Source organism: Pyricularia oryzae, chromosome 3 (genome assembly GCF_000002495.2).
Source record: "Pyricularia oryzae 70-15 chromosome 3, whole genome shotgun sequence".
NCBI lineage: Eukaryota > Fungi > Ascomycota > Sordariomycetes > Magnaporthales > Pyriculariaceae > Pyricularia > Pyricularia oryzae.
This window is the reverse complement of record NC_017849.1, coordinates 4,145,628-4,165,757: the sequence shown is the minus strand read 5'-3', so window position 1 is coordinate 4,165,757 and position 20,130 is coordinate 4,145,628. Positions and strand designations below refer to the sequence as shown.

Here is a 20,130-nt window from a genome sequence, read left to right as displayed (position 1 = left end):
GCAACTGCATACCTCTCTCACCGTACCCGATTGAGGGTGTTGCTGCCACACGAGTCGGTCATATATCTATCTGGAGCACATTGGCATATATACCCGGCCCGGACCTCAGTCCAAGATTCACATACATACCTACATATCAAACGGACTGCTTCCTTTTTCTTTGTATTTTGTGAGTGCACCCCGCCCACTTGCACAAATGTTAGCGTCACCAGCTCGACGGCCATTCTGTCATCGTCATTGCGCCTACACACTTGCTTAGACCCATCATTGATCCTCTTTATTTCATCTCACCCGTCCATTGTTGTAATCTGGGACTTTTTTTCAACCCTGCTCAACCATCATTCCCTAGCCAGTCGCTGGGTTTTTTCTTCTTTTTTCTTTTCTACAAACTGCCCAATCTGTTGTATACTGCACTGACTGGGGTGGCCTCCTGCTCTACGTCTGACTTCAGTCCCATTCAAGTTCGATTGCGGGGCCAGTTGCCTGCACCTATCAGCCTTACCTGGACTCTAAAGCAGACGGATGCGTGCGAACCCACAGTGTGCGGACTTGGGTCAACGCTTAGCATTTCAAATGCCTGCTGCCACCCTGTGCTAGCGCCCAGGTTACAGCCTGCCAGGCCGGCGTCGAGTGGGTGCGCAGACCTAGTTGGGTGTCTCCCACATCATAGCGTCCCACGTTCAGTTTGCGAACCGCCACGACGGCTTCGTCTTGATTGCGAGAATCCATCTGTTGGCGCAGTTTTTTTTTCCCCTCCCCATGCACTCACTTCTGACTGCGAGAGAAAACGAAAACCCGACCTTCAGCTTTTCATTCTGTTATTCAGTTGATTTTTTCTATATTTTTTCTTCTCTTCTACTCCTTCCCCTTTAATATTGGACTGGCAACCTTCTTTTTCTCGGCTCGATTCACTCGACCCATAATGCTGACTTTCTTCTTCTCTCTGGCCACAAAGCGCTTTCCCCGTACATTTTGCTCGACATTGCTTCGAACATAGCTCGCCTACATACCGCATTTCTACTCCCTAATCATACTCCATCGTAAGATCATCGAGCTCATCAACTGCACGAGTTCTATGACCTAATACGAAAAGGCGATCCTCGTTTCGTTTTGTGTACACTTGCGCACATACTGCATACCGCTGCAAGATTGAACAAACTATTTCAACGGCCTCCACCCTGCGCCCGATAGCGATTGCATCCATCCCCCCCGTCGTCCCAACTTTGCGACCACTCCAAGACCCGCTACAATTCCATGACCTCCTCGACGAACCATCAATCATCCGGCGTCATGGCGTCCGCCGTGAGTCTGACCTTTTCCTACCGTCTTGATTGATCTCTTCCAAAGTCACAGAATGAGCAAAAGTTCCTTTGATTAGCTGGCTTTGGCCTGTCGCGTAGACAGTCTCTGCAGGCATCAACACTGTCTTTGCCTTCGCGCTCGCCCAGTCGAACCTCACGAGCGTCCGGTTGATCGCATTGGGGCTATAATGCTAACTTTTGTATCCTCTTGCGTCTTCTCTAGGCCCGGCAGAGTCGCTTTACAAACTACACCATGTCGAATGCGGGCGATAAGGCCGGTCAGACCCTAGGAGGTGGGATATCCTACCAAGGGCCCGACTGGAAGCGCCAAAACATCTGGAGCAGTAGCCTCGGCTCCTTCCCCAAGTCGCAGCCCCCTACATCTCGTGGTATGTTGTCATTGCGGCGGACTGCCCCTAAATGAGCTGAGGTTGAGCTTTCTAACCTCCATCCGGTCCACAGGAAACGATGAAAACGGGCAGGCTGGGGCCGGTGCGCTAGCAGCAAAGTCAGACGTTGATTCCTGGTCAAGGAGAGGCCCCTGGGAGACCGCTGATAACTCGCAAAGGAAGACTTCTGGGGCTACGTCGCCTACTCGCACACGGGATAGCTTCAACGATATGCATGCGTCCAACACCTTCACGACCAGCCGACCCCCGATCAACCAAGGCCCCGGCTTCAGCTTGAATCGTCAAAGACAATCTGCCTTCGATACGACGTCAAATGCTTTCCGATACACCTCGATGACATCCGATGAGACCGAGAGCCCCTCCGGCTATCCTATAAGCGGTGGCTTTGGTGGCGACTCGAAGCCACTCAACATGCGAGCCGATTCTCGTAATGGATACTCTGGAGGCCAGGCTGGGACCGCCGATTCACTCCAAGGCTACGAGAACGCTTATGCAGGGCACGTATCTGGAATGGCCCACGCGGGCCGGCCCCAGCCGCACTCATCTTCATCCTTCCCGGCACAGTCGGGCCCCACGCGTGCTTACAGCACAACACAGCTTGACCAGCAGGACTTACACGAGAGCTTTAAGAGGAGTGTGACGATCAACGATGCTTCAGACACGGGCACATCCAACTTTCAAGCCGCTCGATCCTTCCAGTTCAACCCGGGTTCTCAACCGTGGGACTCGAACGGAGTAGCAACCTTCAAGCCTGGGCACAATGGATACAGCATCCCCGAGGCACACCAGGAAGGTATCATTTCTGACTATTCAAACGGCAAGCGAGGAAGTATACCCGACCGTAACTCTCCAGGGTTGAACATGAGAACCAATCTGGCAAGCCCGAGGCATATGAGTGAGGCATCCATCATCCCAAACGGCTGGGGCAGTCGGCCGGCGTCCAGGGACCCTAGGAATGGTCTGGAGAACGAGCGCCGTGGCTCGACAAACAGCTTCATGTCATCCACCCACTCGCACGCGATCCATCTTCCAGGGCAACAACAGCCTTCATTTTACCCGCCACACCCGTATTACGCACAAACCATCCCCTCGGCTTATCCTACCCAGCTGTACGACCAATACGGCAATGGTTTCAGAACGCCTCTGCCGTTCCCCCAGTTTGGTCTGCCCTACAGTCCCTACGGTCATACGGGCCTTCCGATGGCTCCTTCTCACGGCATCAAGAGTCAAGACCCCATTAGTGGTGGCCGAAGCCGCCTGTTGGACGAGTTTCGCGCCACCTCGAAGTCGGCAAAGAAATATGAACTCAAGGTAGGATCGCGAGTCACACGAGCCATCACATAAGTCCCAGGTCTTGAAAATATGTGCTGACTAACTTCGACATTTAGGACATTTACAACTATGTAGTTGAGTTCAGTGGTGACCAGCATGGATCTCGCTTTATCCAATCGAAACTGGAGACCGCCAACAGCGATGAGAAGGACCAGATTTTCAAGGAGCTTGAGCCTAATGCCGTACAGCTGATGAAGGATGTTTTCGGCAACTATGTCATTCAGAAGTTTTTTGAGCATGGCAACCAGGTCCAAAAGAAGGCTCTCGCATCTCAGATGAAGGGGAAAATGGTTAGCCTCTCGACTGAGATGTATGCCTGCCGGGTTGTTCAAAAGGTTCGCTTACCCATGCTCCCAGATAAATGGCTCGATGTCAAACGACCGATCGGTACTAACCCCATCGCACAACATAGGCCTTGGAGCATGTTCTCGTTGAGCAACAGGCTGAGCTTGTGAAGGAGCTAGAGGTCGAAATTGTTAGGATTATCAAGGATGCCAACGGCAACCATGTGGTTCAGAAGATAATTGAACTGGTCCCACGCCAGTACATCAGCTTCGTCATGGATTCCATTCGGGGCCAGGTCATCCAGCTCTCGCAACACAACTATGGCTGCCGCGTCATTCAACGAATGATGGAGCATGGGTCTGATGCCGACAAGGCCACCATCATGCATGAGCTTCACCAGCACGCTCCCATGCTAACGACCGATCCATATGGGAACTATGTCATCCAGCACATCATTACTCACGGGAAGCCCGAGGACCGACAGAAGGTCATCTCAATTGTCCTCGGCCAGATCGTGCTGCTTTCTAAGCACAAGCTGGCCTCAAATGTCGTGGAAAGATGCATCGTCAGCGGTACGGCTGAAGACCGCACCGCGATACGAAAGATCATCACAACCCCGGGAATAGATGGCACCAGTCCACTCCAGCTCATGATGAAGGATCAATATGCGAACTACGTAGTCCGTAAGTACATCCCACGATAATTTTTGACCAAAAGAACACCCGGCTAACCGTTAAATCCGCAGAAAAACTGCTCGAGAAACTCAACGGTGCCGAAAGGCAGGCATTCGTCGAGGAGATGAAGCCACAGTTCAATTCGCTCAAGAAGGTCAGCAATGGCCGACAGATTGCTGCCATAGACCGCTTGATGTCTGCCGTCGGTACGGGATCTGGTGCCGCGGCGGGCCTCCAGGTCGACGTCAACTCTGCTGCACCTACACCAAACTTGACTATGGAGCCGAACACACCCCAGAGCACTAGCCCTCCCAGCACGGACTCGAGCACTCATGACGACGTTACGTCGGACGAGTCCAACGGGGGAGCCGAAAAGACCCAGTCGCCCACTGCAGGAGCTTGCCCTCAGGTTCGCATCGACGAGGCATGAAGTACAGCCTAACAACGGGCATTTACCTTGACACGATTGCCACATGACTGTTTATATGCCGGCCAACACGGCTTTCCAACCATTTAAACCAGCGAGCGACTCATATACAAAGGCATATAGACTAGCCTTTTCTTGTACCACGACCAGATTCGATGAGATTGCATCAAAAAGTCTCGTTTCGACATACTATTTCCGTAACGTATCTACTAATGATGGGAATGTCTGGGGACACCTCTTGATATACGGGTGGGGTCTCTTTTTCATTTATATCTTTTTTTTATTATCTATCTTTGGGGACGTATACATGCTGGACACCAATTTTTATTTGGTGGCGAAAAAAAAGAAACGAAAAGAAAACTCACATGTGGATGAGAGGGTTGCTGTTCAATAATGCACCTTCTTATCCTAGGAGTACTTTGATGACCAACCCAGTCCTTTGTTCATTTTTTCTGGATTCTGATTCTGATCCTCATTCTCATTCTGTTTCATAATTTGGTATGGCCGGTATGGAGTTTCTATCCTTCAGGTTCCTTCTACCTAGGTATTATTTTCTTTGTCTTCATATCCTTCTCTCTGCTACCATACACCGTTGCTTGCCAGCAGTACTATATCTTGAAAATTTTCTTTGCCAAGGGTCACACTGGACATGGGATGTGGAAGGGGAACCAAGGAGGCGTGCTTCTTTTGACTGGGATGATATCAAAACGATCTACGTACACGGGTTATAGCCTGTTTAGTAATTGCATTATTCAAAAATTCCTCTCTTCATTCTTGTCTGTTTGTTTTTTTGTTTGTTTTTTATTGCTTCTTGTATTTGTCTCTTCGCTTGCTCAACGAGTCGATATACGAGATTGGTGGGTTGACTATTGAGGAATGGTGAGTGACCGTGGAGGATGTCAGTCTTTACTTCAGCAGCTTCTTTTTTTTTTTTTTTTTTTTTTTTTTAACATCACTCGGCGCAGGACCTTCACAAAATTGAGATAGCAAATGAGCAATAGCATATCAAGTATATTATTTTTTTCTGGACCCAAATAAATAGAAAATTATTAACGGACCATGTTATCATTCACGTATCCTATTATTCGAAGAATTCATACGACTATACTTCCAGCCACACAAACCGGTGGTTAATATAAGAAGAGGCCCAACCAGGCTACCAGTAACACAGCGCCAACTCTGAGCTTGGTACTGCCTGTACTGGGTAAAACATTTGTGATCCGCGATTTTGAGCGGTCCCGGTGTGACAGATGTCCGTTGATGGTATGATTTGGGGCTGAAAGATCCGGCTGTGCACGGTTGAACATGCCAGGCCCGTAGGAGCCGCTCTCGAGGTCGCCCTTGATTCCTGAAGAACCGGTCCCCGAGGTTTGCGGTGCAGCACCAACATCGCCCACGATCCATCTCCCTATGTCTACCACGGCCTGCCTGGCGTGCCAGCTGCACCAGATAAAAACAAGGCCAATGATCATAGTCTCAACCACCCAACTGGCCGCTGCGAGGGAACTGTTTTGCTGAAACCTCCCCAACCCCGCGCGGCGGGCCAATCCAAGCCTGAGAAGGCTGTTGCCATCCCCGGCTAGCCACAAGTGATGGCCCAGGACGTACGTCTCTACTGACATACGACCCAGGGTGGCTAAGACCGGAAAACCGACACGACGAAGCACGGGATGCATGTTGCGGAACAGTGCATATGCGAGGACGGGCAGGCACGAAATGTACGGGTGCCAGTAATCGTAGATCTCCATAGTGCTAAAGAAGCCCGGAATTGCGAGGGTCAGCACAAAAAAGAGGCCAAAGCCGGCGAGCACCAATGACGCAGCAATGAGCGGCCAAATGACACACGATGCCAGGTCGTCAGGAAACAAAAGAGTTGCTATCATGCGATCGAGAGTGTTTGGACCTGTAGCTGTCGCCAATGCAGTCGTGTCGTAACGGAGGTTTTTGCTTGCCGTGGCGTCCATCGGGACTCCTGGCAATGGTGAAAGCTGGTGTGCTCGCTCCTCGCGCAGTCGTGCGTATGACTCCTTGATGACGGCAACACGGTGCGCAATTACGGCAACTATCATACCAAGGAACGGGGCCAAGCGATCCAGTTCGATTTGTTGGCGTGCAGCATCGGCATCGAATGTTACGTTGGGAATTGCGTAGCGTATAATCCAGCCTATAAGGGCAAAAGCCGAGTCTGTGTGGACAAGACTTATTGTAGCCACAGCAGCAAGACATATCTTGAGCAGGACTAGCGTCGGGTTGGAGTTGAAGCGCTGGCCACATCTAAGGGTGAAATAAGCGACGACAAACCAGAAGGTTGCCAATCGCGGAAATGAATAGAGGCCTCCCGTGACGTTCAAGGCCATCGAAACTAGAAATGGAAGCGCGTTCAGGCGCCAGATGACACTGACAACCCTCTTGAACGAGAGGTCATCTGTCCGCAAGAAGTATGTGGTATGGCCGTATGCCAAAATGAAAAGATAGGCAGCGGGTGGCAGGCGAGAAAGTTTGTTGAACCACAACTGGTCTGAGAGTTCTTGGTAAGAGAAAACCACAAGCAGGCCCTGCATCCATCCTTTCCACTCTTCACTCAGCTCGCGAGGTAGAAACCCAGGGTCGTCATCATGTTCAAGCCTTGGAAGCTTTCTTTGCCTAGGCTTTAGCGGCGGGACCGAGCCTGGCCTTTTTCTCTCGCTGATGTGACTTGGAGCCAGACGAGGGCGCCATCTGCGCAGGGATGCGGCGGCAAAAGCACCTCCTACTATAAGAGAGATAACAAGACCCCCGGCGCTCAACCGCCTCACTGTCTTTGGGAACAGTTGCGTTCGATCGGCTAGGTAGCAGTAAAAGATGACAGCCAAGAATGCAAAGGGGATATGAAGTCGTTGGGCAGGTGGCTGATCGTGACGGCGTTTCGCATGGTGATTGCTAGCAAGGGTGGATTGCATTGAATTGTAACGAATGCAGATTACGGCCACGACGAGCGATGTAAGTATGCCAAGATAATGGCCTCTCCGAAGAGGCTCATAGGCTGAGCAGCATGTCTCCTGATTGCGGTGATCACTAGACTGACGAACCAGGCCTCCGTTGCATCTCAGATTGAGCAGAATGTCGGCCTTGCGATCTGCTAGTGCTTCGCGGACGTGGATACCGGTGTCTTCAAAGGCGAACCGCGTTCCAGGGCGCGTCATCTGATTGTAAGCCGTGATAACGTGAGAGGTCTCTTGCCCTGGCAGTGCGTCGAGATACGCGTTCATACGTGAAATCTTCTCCTTGGTTAGAGATTCTGCTCGTGCCGGTGCCAGCTTCCAGTACTGAGGGACCTGTACGGGAGCTACGACAATGCGGTTCTGAAGGTCGTTGTATCCAGAGACAGAGGAATCAACTTGGATTCCGTGCTTCAGCCATGGTCGGACCGTGTCGATGCCGTGCTTAAACATTTCGAAATAATCCTCTCCCCCACTACGAGCCGCCCATAGCCCGGGAGCACCCACGAGCAACAAGGCCGCAGATGCCGCTGTCGTACTACTTCCTTCTAAAGTGGAAGATGGGGGCCCTGGGTTGAAATTTTGTAGTTCTGCTGCCAGTCCAGTCGAGTTGAGCCACGGATCCCAAATAAAGGCGAGACGCACACCGTCAATCTCTAACTCGACATCATGTTGTGGGTTCGGCGAAACCAGAACGTCGACGAGCATTTCGTCGGCGACAACCTTGCTGAGACGCTTGGCTGTGGCGTAGAAGATCTGACGTACGGTGGAGTCTCCCACAAAGACGAGGCTGCGGCCCGACAGACAGTCGTGTATGTCGGCCGGTTGATACTCGTACATTCGGCATCCACGGGGCTCCCACTTGTCAAAGTACGGCCTCCAGCTGGCAAGAGTATCATGAGGTGGCCATGAGCCACCAGACAACAGAGCGACACATCGCTGCGGATCATTGCGGCCTTTAATACGTTGGGGCCAAATCTTTGGTCAGTCATAAAGAATGAAGAAGTCCAAGATGGTGAAAGATGATCCCAACTCACCCACAAAAATGCGTTGCGCTAGGATGGTAACGAGAACTACACAAAATGAGGCCCGGCACAAGGTCTCATAAAAGCCATGGTCGGCTAGGCCGGGAATTCGGTGCGCCCATCTTGACAGACGCATTGATACTTATGGCCTTGGGCTTTGACTTTGAGCACCTGGGGTGAAGGATAGGGTAATGGAAACCCAGTAGCACCAAGCAAAAGTCCCCCAGCCTTTACTGCCTTGTTCGATTGAATGAATGGTGGAGATTAAGATCAGTTGGTGCCTTCCTCGTGCAGGTCGAGTTGTTTCTTTTGGGGACTGGTTTCCCTCCTGTTGCTTTTTGATCTGTTTTTCTCTGTACGGAGTACGTAGACCTGCTGATAGCTCCCTCCCGCACCCTCTCACCTGAGCTGGTTGGATCTCATGTAAACGTCTTCTTTTTCTAGGCTTGGATTTGATATCATCTGTAGTTCTGAGGACACGCAATATTGTGGTCTTTTTTTTTCTCTCTCTTTTATCGATACTGCCTGCTTAGTATCTCTTTGCTGTTCAAGGAAGTATGTGGTCGGTTGGTGAAATAAACTTGACAAAGGTTAAGGGGAAAGAAGCCACACACAGAACAAACACGTCTATGTCTGAGAGGGTACAGAATAAGGTAGGTAAGGTAGGTAAGCTTGGTAAGGTACGCAAGGTAGTTGAAATATGTACCTACCTAGGTAGGGCAGGAAAGGTGTACAAACCCGAGCCCGACACCCCTTGAGAAATGAGGCACAGCGCTGAGCAGGTAGAAGGAAATAAAAGCCCGATGCAACACACGGCTTAGATGCCGTGCCGAGGGGAAACCTTTCCCAACTCTTCGCCTCGATACGGGGAAAAATGAAATAAAATAAAATAACAATATGACGCCGAGACTGCACACGCCGCTGGCGAATGGGGCAACTCGTTCGTTCAGAGATTTAATGGATTCCTGCACCTGAAATCCCCCACCCTCCTCCCCCGGACTTGGGGGGAGGGGGGCTTGGGAGCAGGAGAGGGATCGTTTTAGGGGAGAGCCCCATACGGAATGCTATCGCCGGCGGCCATACCACATTTTATTTATTATTATTTTGGTGGCAGCTTATCTGGTGGTGCATTCGTTTGTCGACAGCGAGTTGGGGATTGGCGATCCTTGCTTCTCAATCTTTCGAAATCGAGCAAGGGCTCACGCGACAGAACGACGCGCGCGCAATAGGCGCAGAGCGGGGCCGCAATAAACCGAAAAGAGCCGTATTTCCGACTTGGCTTCAGCAGTCAGCGCGGATGCATTCTTGGCATGTCGCCTGAATCCATGCTACGGCCCGCAGGCACGAAATTGCCCATTCAAACCACAATCAATATGTCATTGTGCCTGACCAGTGAGTGAAATGGGCCTGCCGTACCTACCTACCTACCTTGTCAACTTGCCCATCTATACCCGCAGACTAGCAACACTAGGTATTCGTAAGGCGCCTTGCTAGGTACGTTACCTACGTATGAAAGGATAGATATCCTGATTTCCTCTCAGGCAGCCGATACTTAAACCGAGATCTGCCCTGGCATGCTTCTTCTTGATCCAAAAATAAAAATAAAAATAGAAACAGTTCTATTATATAGATTTAGTCTGTGATGTGAGCATAGTGACAATACCGTACGGCCTGACCGCTGGTGAGCTTCTGCAGATTTAGCCGTCGTGGTTTTTATTCTTGTCTCGACAGCCTGCTTCCATCCTGGGCCGCTAATTCAATCCACTGATAGTAATTGACTGGGTCTCTTTGGATCGGAGCGACATTTGTCCTCACATTCTGTTTTTGGTTATTCGCAAAGTGACAGAGGACCCTTTCCAAACGAAAACTTGATGATAACGGTCTGGTGTTCAGTTGGTAACAAAAAGGCACCTTTTTTTTTTGTCGCGGCGATATCTGGCAATGATACAAAATCTGGTCGGGGGTATGTCTTTTAGTCTTGTGACTTGTCCAAACAACCAGCAAGACAAAGGGACAGTAGTGCTGACTAATCAGACCTGCCAACCACAAAACTGGGCCTCCATCTCAAGATTTTCTTTCACCCCGAGTTATTTCGACTGCACACAAAAGTCGACGAACGAAATGGGGAAGCATCAAGTGATTCTCACCACCTACCCCAAGAGCTCCATGCTTCGTCAGCAAGCTGAATTACGCCGTTGGTGACCATGTGCAGTATTCTGCAGACGCCGGTGCTTGGCCGTGGGCGCCACCGGGGAATGTATGGCAGCAACCTGCCTTGCGTCTCACGCAGCCTTCTTGGCTTCTGAACTCTTTAACTTCAATTGTGATACTACTATTAATATCCCGTCGACTCCTTGGTACTCGGCCAGCTCTTGCTCCTCCCCGAGCTGGTCTTGAGCCGGGATGCTTCGCGCATAAAGACGGAGACTGATTTCAGCAATGCTTTTTGAGTACGGGACCTCTCACCCAGCTTGTCTGCTGTAGTGCTATGGAGCCTCTCGTAATTTATCTGTTGCTACATCATGCTGCTTGCCTCTTGGCAATGTTGTGAGACTACTTGGGATGCCTTGGTAGAATACGCAAAAAAAGTCTTCATTGATGTACCAAATCATCTATTGCTCGCCATCTAGATCAACAAGCAGACGGGCTGCAAAGAGAATATGTCCTGCTTGCAGGTATTGGTATCAGCGCAGATCAAGCTTGGACGTATCTAACCATCCTTGACAAAATCATTGTGAGAAGATAAACACGTATAAATATGTCGTGGAACCCAGCGTCATAGAACAAGATCGCGACAGAATGCAACCAATATAAGAAAAAAAAAGCAGACTCAGTAAGCCGTCTTCAGGGGACCCAAGATTACACAGCTACAAGGTGAGTACAGCTCGTCCGTATTCTTTTCCCCCGCGTATTCCCTTGCCTCGGTAGCTGCGCCTTGCAAAGGCCTCATGAATCCTCCAACACTCGAGCTTTGTCGTCCAGCAAACTATAGCGAATCTTAGCGAGTATACGAATTCAGATGCTTGCATTGTATCGCATCTTGAGGTGCTCTTGATGATATTAAAGCATCGTGCCAAAACTTAAAGGTATCCCACGCTCGGCGTCTGTGGACTCAGGAGTCTATTTGCTCGCCATATCCAACCTATTAGGAGACAATAGGATTAGTATATGATCTCCTATACGGGCCTTGAATATCACCCTGAATAGTGTGCTGACATACATCTTTGTCTTGCTTAACATATTTCTGAAGAATCTCGCTCAGGTTTGCCAGTTCTTCATTTGTACGCTTCTGTCCCTGGCGGCCTGGTACATGCTGAACGCTGACAGTGTGGATTCCACGTAGGGTGATAAGCTCATCCATTCCCAGAGCATCAGTTAGTCGTGGGCGTGAAGTATGGGCAAAAAAGCGGTTGAAAACTTGCTGCCTTGGCACGAGATGGCGCGTCGTGGCTGCAGAAGGCACCACCACCATTTGCTTAAGGTTTGGACATGTTTTGAGTGCTTGGAATGCCTTGTCTGCTCGGGGACCACACCAGTGGACCTTGATAGAGACTATGTTCCGCTGCAGGTCCTTGTTGTTCTTGATAAAATAATCCATTTCGCAGGTGCAGTTGAAATAAAACTTGTTCTCCCGGTAAAATACGGCCATGAAGTCCTCTCGGATTGCCTTGCAGACCTCTGAGAGTGCCATTTGCTTGTTAGTCCACCTGATAAACGAGGCGAAATTTGGTCAGTATTCGCAAACGGTCCCTCCAACATGAATGGTTAGAGTCGACTTGCATATGCCTGAAGGTCCTAAGTTGATTCGCATGACTGCATGGGCATGTGTGTTTCTTGGTTCCCGGGTACATGATCTTGTGCTCTCCATAGCGACAGTGGAGATAGTAATAGTATATGAGGTCGCGGACTTCGCGCGGAAATTTCATGAAAGGTAGCATCGGCTCGAAAACCCCATCTGCAAAGCATTAGCATCAACGGACTAGTACGGGGATCCAACTGGCTAGAGGTGGTAGATGTTCTGACCAGCAACCTGGAGAATCCTTGTCAGAAGCTGTATCAGGATGGCACCCGTCTTCGATTCTTCCGGGTGATTGAGGATAAAATCGGCAATGTCTGATATCGTCTGGGAGATTACGTTGCGGTATCTGGGCGAGAGTCGGATCATTCGACGGAGTTCGGACTCTTCCAGGGCGCCAGATTGCAAGTCATCGATCGCTTTCAGAAGCAGGCGGGCGGGCCTAGAGATGCCGAGCCTGTTGTGGATGTTCTTTGTCTTTTGTTCGTAGTAGGAAAGCTCATTCATGGTGCCCTGTATGGCGTCTTGATGAAATATGATGCTGCCGTTTGCAGTGAACAAATGAGTAGGATTTTGACGTAGCGCGAGTACATTGGGTGACGTAGAGAGTAGAATGAAGTTGAAAGAAAAGAAATTAGAAAGCGAGGAAGAATCTTGATATTACTTCATTGAAGTTCCTGTCGAAAACTAAAATAATGTGTGAAAATTCTGACGAAAGAGGATGAGTGGCACCTGCCTCACCCGTTGAAGGTGACAAGGACGGAAACCTGAAGGGGCACTTGCCCGCCGAATCCATACATGTTGGAAGGGACTGCCTCACCTATCCACTTCATGCTTGGAATATTCAAAATGAGTGAGCCCAGCTGATCATTGTAAGGCGAAGCAAACTTTGTGTTTGGCAATTAAAACCAGCTTAGGTGATTATTCGTCCAGGTTGGTGTTTAACAACCTAGGTTCAAAAAGGCAGTAATGTATACGGCCTGGACGAAGTCGTTTCTAAATAATTCTCTCGAAATGGTCCAGGGCTTGTCCTGAACTCTGCCGCCTCCTAGAGACAGGCAACAGCTTAATCGGCTTTTTTTTTATTGACAAAAATGGAGACATCCTAGCTGCATTTGCTCTTCGAGCGAGAAAGCTGCTTCTATACACGGAGATACCACGGGCTCATATATATCACAAATACCAGGCAGCTGCTAGCACATAAAATGTTCACAAACGCCTTTATATTACCAACACCCAACCATCTTTCTTCATACATACCACTGAACTACTAACCTCCAAAGTCCATCTTCAAAGCAATACTAGGCTGCCCACTAGCCGCCCCGCTATCCTTTTCTTGTGCCGTCCTCCGCCCACTCCTGATGACTTCCTCCATAAATGCCTTCTGCCCCTCGCTCATCCCCGCCACAACACCTCTGAAGAACTTCTGATCAACCGAGGCCAGCTGAAGCAGGCAAGCACTTGTCTCCTTGTACACCGTCCCCTCTTCGCCCTCGTCTTCCTCTTCAGCAGCGGCCCTGGCCAGCAAAGCTGGCATGACAAGCGACATGGCCACAGCAACAGCGTCGCCGTGATCACGCGGAACAGCTGCGACAAATGAAGTCAGTGCATGCGATACGAGTGCCCGTGCACGCTCAGGGTCCTCAGGTTCGGTGTTCGTCACAAACACGACGAGGCGTGGGAGCAGATAGCGGGCTATCGATTGGTCCGCTGCCGTAGGGTTTGCTTGAACAAGAAGCGAGCGGATGCAGTTGGCTGCTATCTTGGCCGTCTGTAGATTGAGATGCCATTAGCATGAGACTGCACAATGTGAGTGTTGTAACAAGTGGGACGAGAAAATATCTTACCATTCTGTCCGAAAGACAATCCACCACCTCGTCGAGGAATTTGGCCACCAGAGGGTCATTGGCAGACATGTAGTTTTTGCCACCGGTGAAAAGGATCGTGATCGCTAGCAGACAATTCTTGACGCAACTGAGAGACGTAGGTGCCTCGCGTTTCTGAGCATGCAGGTATATGGACAGAAAACGGCGGAGACAGCCCTGAAGCTGCGCAGTAGTCTGTGAACCGCTACCATCTCCCCCCTCTGCTCCCGGCTGCTGCGAATGAGATGAGATCCCAATGAACCGTTTGAGAGTAGGAAGTGACTGCGGAACAATTATTTGCTGGCACGCAGGTGTGGCAAGGATAGTAGCGAATATGTGTATGATGCAGGCGTGCAGGTCTGTCCTGATGATAGCTGGGAACACTTCAGCTGCGTCCACGAGTGCGTTCAGAGATGTCCTGACGAGAGTGATGGCTTCCTCAGTCATCTGGTGGCGTACGGCAGATGGCTGCTGACCGCCCGATGCTGCATCTGTAGTCAAGTTTGGCAGCAGACCAGACAGAACCAAAACAATGATGCGAGTGAGCTCAAAAAGCTGTTCGATATCCTCAGACAGCTCACCACTATCAGCCTGATCGGCCCGCTTCCTTGCTGCTGGATGGGCTACACAAAGTGCGCGTGCAATCTGCACTATAACGGCCTGCACATCTAGACCTTCAGTCAGAACCAGGCGATCGAGCAAGTCCATGGCCTCGGTAAAGATGGCCTCGCGGTAGATTGCGTGCCCAGAAACACTCGGATGAAGGATCTTCCTGAGTGCTCGAAGAATCTCGAGGGTCTGCGCCTGAGTGGCCAACGAGTCCGGCTGTCCTGGCTTCGCGGCAAGGGCTTCGAAGGCGATACCGAACAGGACAAAGAAGAATGCAACCGGTTCATCTCGGTAGTTAATGTCTGCGCTCTTGGCCTTGCCTTTTGATGTTGATGCCGGCCCATCGGTTTCCTTGCCATCTAAGGCATCGAAGACAAACTCGCTGTCCTGCTCAATCAAGCTGGCAATGGCATCCACTAGTTTGAGCCAAGACTCCTGGTAAAACTTAAGAAGGGTTTCCCGATTGAGAGCGGCGTAAATGGTGTCCAAACTTCCTGAAAGAGATGGGGGCCCAAGTGTCATGGAGATGTCTGGCTCGAATCTGAGGCGAGCAAACTCTCTTAGCGACTCGAGCCACAGGGGCGTCAACGTGCCAATGTGTGATTTGAGCACTTCGAAAAGATACTTTTGCTCGGAGCTTGCAACCTGTAATTCTGCCCAGGCGGCGAACACAGACATCTTAACCATGACCTGCGCGTTAGAACTCAGACCTTTGAGTTCTCCGATGCCAACGTTTTCTTTCTCTGTTGCAAAATTCTCCAGGGCTGCCACGAGAGTTTTGAGAATACGACCCATGCGGTCAACGTCGGTCACAATGCCTGTGGCGATGAATGCAGCACACACGTTGACGGCCTCTGACGCCAACTCGGGAGACGAGTCCGCAGCGAAGGCTGGTGTCAATGCGGAGCTGATCTGCGCTTGGTACTGCTCCAACAACATGGCTTCTTCGAAGTCGGGATCAGGTGTTTTCCCGAACATCTTCAACACAGACCCGATGATCTTCAGTCCCCATATTCGCTGCTCCAGAACGCCAGCCGTTGAAGCCGAGAAGGCCATCCTCACCACATCTGCGACCTTGTTCTGCAGCGCCGTCTGCGCAGCCGACTCGCCATGTGTGGCTACCTCCTTGCTGATGAGGGTAAATATATCATTCAAACAGCTCATGACAAACGTCATCACCTGCCATCTCAGGGCCTCTACGTCGGAACCACCGGCAGACTCCTTGTCGTCTTTTGCTACCCCACCTGCAGCAGCAAAACCGGCAACCTCTTCGTCCTGGAGGTCAATTATGGCATTAGACCTGCCAGTGCTGACCTTGGCAGTCTCTACAACTTTTGTTCTCGTCATCTTGAGAACACCTTGCAGGCGCTGGAGCCAGCCGGTGGTGTCAGAGAGACAGGTCTGTTGCAGCCAGTTGCGCACCAAATTGCGAATACCATCGTGAGACGGACAAGTGTCGAGTACCAGCCACAGCTCGTCCTCGAATCCCTTTTCGGCAGCCTGAATAACGTCTTTGGAATCCCTTTTCATCAGACTGTAGAGTCCATCCACGGCAGCATCCCGAAGCGAAGGATGCTTTGAATTGATATGCTTTTGCAGCAGCCTGACGTAGTCTTTGAAATCGACAAAGCCTGGTGCAAACATGGACAAATGTTCCATGCAGCTCAAAGCAACAAGCTGGACCTGGGAGTCTTCTTCGCCGATAAATTGACCAACGAGGTCAAAGATCAACTCTCTCGACTTGGTCGAGTCCTGGAGGTCGGGCCCTAGGACGTTGATGATGGAGTCAATACCTCTCGCAATTGCCCCTGGCGTGCAAAGCTCGACTTCCAAGCTCATGGAGACTGCGGAGCCTGTCTCCGCATTGTGGTTGTCCGAGACGTATAGCTGAGCCAACATGCCCAAAGTGCTGGAGGTATAGGCAGAGAATCCTAGGCCCGCTGCGTCCGCCATGCGAGAGAAGGCTTCCAAAGCCCAAAAGTGTACAGTAGGGTGTGGGTCGTTGCAGAGAGACATAATGATGCCCAGAATGGTTTTGAGGTGATATCCAGCCGCCATGCCTCCTACTTTCGTCTGTATGCAGCCCAGGGCCATGGCACAGCCAGCACGAGCGCTCGGTTCTCTGTTGATGACGATCGTATCGACAAGGTACTTGATCTCGTGGTTGGTGAAGGCGTTACCACATGTGCTGCAGAGCCTAGCGACCGCGGCGTATCCAATGCTGCGCACATACTGGTCTGGACTTAGGACAAAGTCCCTGATCATTTCCTGTAGCAATTTCTCGACAGCCATGTTGGTAACGTCGCCTCGTGGCGCTTGAGTCTCCTTAACAGCCACCTTGAGGGTATATAAAATCGCTATGGCAATATTCACGTTGATGGCTGCCTTCCTTCCAGTCTCCCTCTGAAGCGAACCAGCAGAGAGGAATGTTGTAATTTGCTCCAAGATGCTCTCCTGAACCTTGGGTGGTGTCAGGGGCAAAACGAAAGCGAACAGCTGGATCGCTACGTTCACCACCTCGGTCGCCGGTGGGTCAGGGAGGCTTTCTAGACCACTGTCCGGCTGATACTGGCCAATGTAGAGCACCGAGGCGTCGTGCTCCAATGAGCCGCAGACTGGAGACATCAGGAGTTTTTCCATGGCTGCCTCTGGTCCACTTTCATCGATGGGCGACGGCTCGGTCGAGTTTTCGTGCTGGCCAGGCAATGGCTTAACGCTGAAACCACGCACAAGCCCCGTGACACCGAAGCCGGCATTGTCGCCAACATCCCAAATTGTATCAAAAGCGCCTGCTGCGTTTGCGATGGTAGCACTGAGGGAGCTCGGTGTGTAGTTATCAGGGTCGGCAAAGAGCGAAATAGCCAGTGTCAAGAGGTTCGACTGTAGCAACGCTTCGGTGCCGCCAGGTGGGCTAAGATTAATCAGTTTCGTATAGCATTGCAGCACCCTTCGTGAAACCATCATGTCCAGATCGTATAGTTGTAGAGCCGGCGCCAAACGCTGTGAGATATCGTCCGTGGTTCTCTTTGCCGGTAGCGTTTTTAGGTATGCAGTGGTGTGCTGCAGCATCGTGGCGATGCGTTTCGAGACATCAACGGTCAGCAGTCGACTGTTGAACTCTAGGAATGCGAGGATGGACCCAAGGGCACACTCTCTGACGTGCGTAAGAAACGACACTTCCAAGTAGTTCCGCGACGAACTGTTATCTTTGGCGAGCGGCTTTGGCAAGGCATTCTTCCATAACAGCAAAAGCTGCGACAGATGAATCTTGACAAAGTTAGGGCCAAGCGACATCAACCCGCCGATCAGAGTCCATGCGACCTGAATCTGCGTGCTGGCCACGCGTAGTTCCATGGTGCCACTTGATTTCAGCAGATTGGTTGCCATGTTTAGAACTCTGCTGTTGATTTCTACCGATCCATGCAACGGTCGCAAGGGGCTAGCACTAAGAGCGGCAGCAAGGCCATGTGCAAAGCCAACACATCGCCTCGGCGAGTTGCGTCCGGTTCCCAACAAACCAAGCTCTCGGCCCAAGCTGTTCATGCAGACCGAGAGACAAGGTAGTAGCTGCTGCGGACATGCCAGAACAAAAGTCTTCATACAAGATGAGGCGAACACTTGAACGCTGTAGCTGGGATGCTGCAGGACCTGCAGAAGGGCGTCTCTACAGGCTTCTGCAAAATTGTTCGCTGCAGACCCCAGAGACTGGATGAGAGATGCTAATGCTCCCAGTGCAGCTATTAGAGTGTTCTTGCTCGGCTCTGACAGCTCCTTCAATGACTGAGGGTAGTTCTTCAAGATGTCGTTGATGATGGCTTTTGCAGCCGAGGCCTGACCAGATTCGCCCAAGATATTCTTCCCGACCATATCCTGGATAATGGTATCGACTATGCGGCGCGACGCAAGTAGCTTGTACCGACTGTTTGATATATTCGAATGGCCAAGAATATCGTTAGACAAAGCCTCAATTAGCTTGATGAAGTTGATCTCGACCGTCTTCTCTCCCAGACGTTGAAGAACTCGGCCATGGCAGACACCCAGCGCTACCCTAGCCCTGTTGGACGTGGACGATCGCACATATTGAGTCGATAGCGTTTTCAATATGTCGGTCAGCGATAATGCCAGATCCTGGGCCTTTTTGGTTGGCGCAGGACTTTCGGACCTGGCTGGAATAGCGTCCTCATCCTGAAGTGCCCCTGCTTGCGTCGCTCGCTTTGCCGACTTTGATCTGCTCTTCTTGTTCTTGGCTGTCTCTGCCGCCCCAAGTTCGGAATAGTTCTTCACCATTATCTCTGCAAAGCAGTCGACAGCAGCATGGCGGGCTTGTACCGAAGTGTTGTCTATAGTCTTGAAGGTCGTCCTGCTCAGACTGTCAAAATCGCTGGAGTTGTCAAAGTATGGCGTGTGGCGGACCAGGGCCTTGACACAACGGCAGGCAGAAATGACCACCAAAGACCCTTTATCACTGGATGCATGGTTTCTAGCCTGCTTCCATATGTCCCTGGCCAAAGTCTCATCCAAGCTTGCCTCGATCATTCTGACAATCTTGGACAGTGCAACAAAGATGGATGAACGCATGCCAGCATGGTTCTGTGACGCCTTGAGGAGCTTGAGTAAGTTCCCGCAGGCCATCTGATGTAGGCCAATGGCACTGTCCCCCGCAGACCCAAAGACATCGCCCAGAACCACGACGGCAGCATGGCGGGCCTTGGAGTCGCCATCGGTCTTGGACTTGGTTGCGGCAATTAGAGCGCTCAGCTCGTTTATGGTCTCGAAAAGCAGCTTTCTGTCTCCGGTGCCGAGGACGTGGGCCAGGCACTTGGCGATGTTGTTCCTGATGACGCGCGACGGGGTGGGGCTCGGTAGGTTTATGATCTGGAAGATCTCCTTTTTGAGATAGAACTGTTGGGCCGTGCAATCGTCGGGTTCGAGGGCCAAGACATGCTTGGTCAGGGTTGAGGTAAAGGACAGCAAGAAGAGTTCTTGTTGGTCCGCCGGCAGTGATTGGAGCTTGGTGGCATCGAGCTCTGGGTGGTGCGAGTTGGCCGCAGCGGCACTCGTTCGCGGTGGGGGTTGCGTAGGCGTTGCTGTTGCAGCTAATGTGTCATCATGGTGACCGTTTGCCTCGCCAGCTGAGGGTGGCTCCCTTTCTGATTCCCATGCGTTGGACATGCCGGCGATTTCGATTTTGGTATAGGTGGGTAGGTATGTAGTCGCCGGCCCTACCCTTGGAGGTGACAACGAGTAGGTGTGAGTAAGGTCAGGGGGAAATTCCAGGTACCTGAGGTAGAGCACATCGTAGGCGATCTGTAAGTAGCCAATCACCTTAGCCGCAGGCCATCATCGGACCCCACCTTTCGGCGAGCACCCCTGTCAAGCTTGACACTGTTTGACTTTGACAGTGCTTGCTCCTGAGCTGGCTGTCATA

General features: G+C 51.2%; 4 protein-coding genes across 4 annotated transcripts; 1 reads left to right on the top strand and 3 right to left on the bottom strand.

Moving 5' to 3' along the window:
- Positions 1–558: 558 nt before the first annotated feature.
- Positions 559–5,349, top strand: MGG_04985 (uncharacterized protein). Its single transcript, XM_003712436.1, has 6 exons — positions 559–1,302; positions 1,525–1,690; positions 1,764–3,022; positions 3,100–3,378; positions 3,456–4,011; positions 4,074–5,349. Exons 1-6 carry the CDS (start codon positions 1,255–1,257, stop codon positions 4,430–4,432), a joined length of 2,667 nt encoding a protein of 888 aa, XP_003712484.1. The 5' UTR covers positions 559–1,254; the 3' UTR covers positions 4,433–5,349.
- A 71-nt stretch (positions 5,350–5,420) lies between these two features.
- Positions 5,421–9,596, bottom strand: MGG_04984 (uncharacterized protein). The gene is made up of 3 exons (XM_003712435.1): positions 9,143–9,596; positions 8,445–8,941; positions 5,421–8,363 (listed from the first exon to the last, which is right to left on the bottom strand). Exons 2-3 carry the CDS (start codon positions 8,566–8,568, stop codon positions 5,560–5,562), a joined length of 2,928 nt encoding a protein of 975 aa, XP_003712483.1. The 5' UTR covers positions 8,569–8,941; positions 9,143–9,596; the 3' UTR covers positions 5,421–5,559.
- A 1,688-nt stretch (positions 9,597–11,284) lies between these two features.
- Positions 11,285–12,764, bottom strand: MGG_04983 (uncharacterized protein). Its single transcript, XM_003712434.1, has 4 exons — positions 12,456–12,764; positions 12,282–12,387; positions 11,653–12,139; positions 11,285–11,574 (listed from the first exon to the last, which is right to left on the bottom strand). The coding sequence occupies exons 1-4, from the start codon at positions 12,733–12,735 to the stop codon at positions 11,545–11,547; spliced, it is 903 nt and encodes a 300-aa protein (XP_003712482.1). The 5' UTR covers positions 12,736–12,764; the 3' UTR covers positions 11,285–11,544.
- A 470-nt stretch (positions 12,765–13,234) lies between these two features.
- On the bottom strand, positions 13,235–19,936 carry MGG_04982 (HEAT repeat protein). Its single transcript, XM_003712433.1, has 2 exons — positions 14,076–19,936; positions 13,235–13,999 (listed from the first exon to the last, which is right to left on the bottom strand). Exons 1-2 carry the CDS (start codon positions 19,872–19,874, stop codon positions 13,499–13,501), a joined length of 6,300 nt encoding a protein of 2,099 aa, XP_003712481.1. The 5' UTR covers positions 19,875–19,936; the 3' UTR covers positions 13,235–13,498.
- Between the last annotated feature and the right edge of the window lie 194 nt (positions 19,937–20,130).